General features: G+C 32.9%; 1 protein-coding gene across 1 annotated transcript; it reads right to left on the reverse strand.

Annotated features, from left to right (window-relative positions):
- Positions 1-820: 820 nt before the first annotated feature.
- LOC118753357 (vitellogenin-1-like) lies at positions 821-2,284 on the reverse strand. Its single transcript, XM_036488233.1, has 3 exons — positions 1,977-2,284; positions 1,621-1,883; positions 821-1,513 (listed from the first exon to the last, which is right to left on the reverse strand). Exons 1-3 carry the CDS (start codon positions 2,194-2,196, stop codon positions 821-823), a joined length of 1,176 nt encoding a protein of 391 aa, XP_036344126.1. The 5' UTR covers positions 2,197-2,284.
- Positions 2,285-5,542: the final 3,258 nt, after the last annotated feature.

Below are 5,542 nucleotides of genomic sequence, written 5' to 3' on the forward strand. Positions count from 1 at the left end.
AGCACCTTTGTCCCTTTTTCATATTAATGTTCAAGCAATAAATAATTTTTCCTTGCATTTTATCGCCTAAACTTTGTTTAGAAATCCTCTAAAATATAGTAAGTGATATCGATTACGCCATTCAAATGAATAACTGTCAGACGACGCCTGAAAAGCCTGCAAAGCCTGAAACAAGTTCGAAATGTGGCATGTTTCAGGCTTCAGCTTTATCAGTATTTATCACGCATTTAGACCCAAATATATTATGGGATTTATATATCCGTTCGATAGTAATACATATGTACACATTTAATTAAAAAAGAAAATGTTTACAGGAAATTTTTACAAAATAAAATGGAAACCCAAACAAACTAATATCACAAACGCTTTTCACATTTCCGTAGCGACGGAAATCAGCTGCACTTATTGCGCATTTGCGTTTGCACTGCCATCTAGCGAATATTAGTTGCAATCCAATATTCACAATAGTGTCATAATACAAATTTTAAATTAATAAAAAAAATTATAAAAAAGAGACACTTCATCCAATAATATTATGATTTTCAAAGATCACCGATCTCTAACTTTAAAACCATACGATATTTATTGATCTTGATTACATGCGAGAAAATAAATAGGGTACATATTCACAAAATCGAGAAATCCTTTGAAGTGTATAAACCACCACCATTCAGAATAAGGAACTTTATATTTAACATATAATAACAAAATAATTGAAACGCTTATATACCTTACATAACGCTTATGCACATCCGTATGTTCATAAATACGAGTGTGACCACAACACGAATATGAAATATTATAAAAAAAATAATATAAGCTATCTATGAGCGGTTTGCAATTCCTGACAACTGCCACAAACTGAAGCATCTGGATCCGTGTAGTCCGCAGTAGCATTTTTTCCATATGGCTTTTCAGCATTCACCTCCAAAATGTATCGGCCTCTTATGTCATGAGGCACAGCATAACCCATCGGCGATACATTGCCACGGCACTTGCCCTCTTGCAGACTATTCAGGGAGCTACAACGCGTTGCCAGAAAATCATTAACATTATTTGGATAAACCGACTCGGCGTAGTATTTCCAAACAATTTCATGTGAACATTGTGGATCATTGCAAGCATCCTGTATGGGAAATTTACCACCAACGTAAAAGTCAACGTGACCAAAGGACTGGACCTGACCATTTACACCCGGATTTGTGTGTATGATATCCACGAATTCGGCATCACTGGAAGATATCACTGTGAGCGCTTCACCTTCGTTGAAACACGGCAATGCCGGATCAATTCCAGTCACATAGGGCAACGTATTGCCAGTCAAATCGCGATAGTAGCGTGCTGCCGAACCCATTATTTGTGCACCCAAACTGTGACCCATTATATGAAGGTTTCCAATGTCTATAACGGACTCCAAACGTTGTATGCCCTCGGCGACATATCTGCCAATAGTGTCGGTGTTCTCTGCTGACCACACATAAAGTGTGTTGATATAGTCGCCAACATCTAATGCCTTGAAAAATAAAAATCAAAATTTTAATAAGTATACATACATAGCTAGAATTTGAAAAAATTAAAATAGAATTTCTATATTAAACGAGTAACTAAGTATATTGCTACCAGATAATTAGTATCTCCACGGCAGTTATACGCCTTGGCTAACGCATCATGTCGCTCATTATTTACAGTCGTGGTCCAGCCGGTCGAAAATATAACTGTCTGTTTCTGAGGGTCAAAATCCGCATCGTCAGCTAAACCGGACGGATCCTCGATAGGATATTCACGTTTATCGCAGGCTGTGCGAAATTGGAACTTTATGTCTTCTAGTCTTGGTTTATACTGATCTGGTGTTTGATCTCTGCCTCTGGCAATAACAGCTGAGCCTTTTGTAAATATTTGAGCATAAAATCAGAGTATTAAAATATCTTCGTAGTTAAGCAATTGGTTTATATATATGTACATATTTACAGACTTACAAATGGCATTTGCTGCTGCGCTTGCAATTTGAAAAGGCAAACCTTCTACTGCGTTTTTAATGGTCTTGAAAATATATTGTGGTCGCAAGGGTCCCGGTGCACTCGCAATTACGCCTTCCGTAATTTGTTCCAGCGAGCGGAGTATATCCAGGATTGTGAATTCCAAAGTGCTGCCCGCATGCAATATGCACAGAAACGAAATAAGGTAAAGCAACTTCATTGTGTTAAAACGCCTAAATTTTCTTAGCTCTGGCTTGTAAGCGATGCACTAAAAATATGCATCTACTGCCAGCCGTTCGGAACTTGCTTGCATTTAAATAAGTTTTAAAACTGTTTTTTTTTTTGTTTTTTTTTTTTTGGTTTGCTTCATTCAGTTGCAAACTAAAGTGGCGCTTATCTTAATTGACTAGTAATAGTAAAGAAAAAACTTTTCAGCAGAAAACATAAACGACTTTGTTTACGAAACTAAATGTATGCATTCTAATCAGTTTCGCTGCCTATTTGCGTTTAAAAGTTTCAATGAGATATCGCACGTTTAATAATATAGAGGTGTAACTCTAAATTTACGTTTTTGGAAATTTCATTATGCAATTAAAAGGCTTGATAAGTACAATATGATCAGCAAATATGGCAAAGATATGTGTCTTTCCATCTGTCTTTTTGTATACCAACTGTATGAATTGATAAAACTTGGATTGCATTTTTCCACAAAATTTAAATTCTGAAATATGTTAAGATATTTTCAGAAATAATTATATTTGAATATAGTTATTCCATACACTTGTGGGTAGCTTACTGTGAGCGGCTCTTACGGAAATTATATATCTAAACACGTACATACATATGTACTTCTGTATTGATTTTAATGGTAAGAAGTGGGAAAATATGTTCATCATAGGAAATTATTGAAAGATACGTACACTGCCGGCAAAAAGTATTGGTACAGCGAATTTTTCACAATATGTGCACCAATTTCTATTATAATATTTTTCTGATAACTTTTTATAAAAATATAAATTTTCGTGCGAATTTTCAACTTTTTAATCAGATTTTTTCTAATTTTTTTGAGTATGCAGTTTTGTAGCCCATTAAATTCTAGTTCAAAAATGCAAGTTCGGAGTTAGTCAAAAATCGCATTGATTTTTAAAAAATTTTTTGTTTGTTTTGTGTGTATGGAAGAGACTACGTGAAAAAAATTGCCAAAAATCAACGATAATTCCAAGCTACTTAAAACGTGTACTTCATTATAACAAAATTGATTGGGCTACAAAACTAAATTCTAAAAAATCTGAATAAAAAGTTGAAAGTTTGCATGAAAATTTCTTGAATTGGAAAAAAATTCTCCGTTTTTTTCGAAGTTAGCCGCCTCACCGGATGTTGTCTTATAAAGTGTGGTTTTCGTACGGTTTAGCATCACTTGCCCAGCTTTTAATTAGGCGAACATTCGTACTCCGTTTTTATAAAAAAAAAATTATTTGTCCACATTTTAAATTATCAAACAATATAAGTCCTATTTTAAATGACAAAACTTTATGCAAGAATATCGAATTAAACAAGTAATTTTTAGCAAAAAAAAACCGACTTCAACTCTCATATAAAAAATATATATATATATATCTCATGATCCACTGATCGGATCTTAACCAGATTAGTATGGGACCACCTCTGAGACACTACCTTTCCGATGCAAAATTATCGAAATCGGTTGACGTGGTCCAAAGTTATGCGGTAACATACATAAAAAAAAAATATATATATATTCCGACGAACTGATAACCTCCTCCTTTTTTGGAAGTCGGTTAAAAAATACCAAAAAATTATGTCCAGTTCTGAACTGTTGAAACTAGCCTTCTATAGCACTGCATTTTGACTAACCATGGTAAATTTATCCAAGCATTTGCAAAAGAGTACATTGATGAAATTATATATTTTTTTCATTCTAGCAACTTATTGCATAAAAAATCCATTTTAAATTACTAAAAAAAAAACAAGAGTGATCAAAAAATGTGGCAAAACAGAGCACTCCACCAGCTGTGCACCTCTTGCTCTTCATCACTGCGAAGGGGGCAAACCTTCACCAGATGTTCTCCACTTATCGGCTTGTAATTTTTTGACGCAATTTTGGGTAGCCTTTCGTCATTTTACATGCTTTTTGAGTGCTAAATCACAGATACAAATCTGTACAATTGCACCAATGGCGTAAGTGGTCCAAAAATACAGCTGGAAAAAGTAAGGTCGTAATTTTATTACTCTTACCCTCTACCCGAGGATTTTTTATAAATCGAAAAATATACCCCTGTTTTTTAATTTCGAAATCAAAAGATGTTTATAGGTCGGTCAAAGCGCTCAAAATTTTTTCATGTATTTTTTATGAAAAAAAATATATGTTTTTTCGTGGAAATTTTATAGAATTCTTGAAAATCAATAATTTTACAATCGGAGTACTTTTTTCTCTTCAAATGATGACCGAAAATGTACATATCATACTGCCATATTTTGTCCAGCTGCCATTTTCAACGCTTACAGAAAAGCTTTGGCCAATCTTGGCCAAATTTTAATTTCGTGTTTTTATATTTCAACCTCGGTGGTTTGAACTAAGTACCTCTTGCAAAGTTCTAGACGAATAAATGCTACTTTTCTTTAAAGATTCGACATATTTATTGCGAGGTACCAAAGAAGCTGCAGTCACGTTGCGGAAAAAAATAATGCAAGTGGGGAAGGTAAGCAAATATATTCAATACATAATAGAAGTACTTAAAACTAAAAAAAAAATAGAATGTTTAGTTGGAAAAACTAATTAAAATAACATGGCAGCTACGGTCTTCTCACACAAAATTGAAATATGTATATTGTTTCCTTTTCCATTAACGCGACCGTTTACTGATAAGGCACCATAAAAAATACATACTACAGTAATTAAGTAGTAGCTTGCGCTACTCTCGTGTGTTTATGTTTGTACATAATTATATGCATAGGTTGGAAACAAATAACAAATTTAATTACGGCATCCAATTTATATTGTAATTTTTAGGAGATAAACCAAGGATCGCTAAACAAGTGCCGTTAAAATTCCAAAATGTAATTGGTGTCTGCTAGATATGTAAACAAGTATTTGTTTTAAGTATATATGGTTTGGTGTGAATATTTTCTTCTATTTTTAAAAAGGGGACCTCATTTAAATAACGGGAAACTTAAGAATTTGTATGTTACGTAAAAAAAAATATATACATATATAAATACTTTTTTGAACGCTTATAACTTCTCACCATAAATTTATTTTCCAATAACTTACCATAATTTTAAAGTTCATGAATTTTTATTTCTTTTTGGATAATTAATCTTGGCATTGTGACTATTAGTACATGAGGAATGCCTTGAAAACTTGAATAAAAAATTTTACAGCATAATTGAGAATATAGTGAAAAATAAATCGATAAAAATCTATTTCTAAAGAATTATTCTACCTGCTTTACGGTTTTTAAAGATTTAAACATAATTTATGTAATTTATTTTTTTTTCTTTCAAATTCAGGTGTCATGTGTTTTGTTTTCCCTCTTCTAATAATT

This window comes from Rhagoletis pomonella, unplaced genomic scaffold (genome assembly GCF_013731165.1).
Source record: "Rhagoletis pomonella isolate Grant_MI unplaced genomic scaffold, Rhpom_1.0 Rhpom_scaffold_02382, whole genome shotgun sequence".
Taxonomy (NCBI): Eukaryota; Metazoa; Arthropoda; class Insecta; order Diptera; family Tephritidae; genus Rhagoletis; species Rhagoletis pomonella.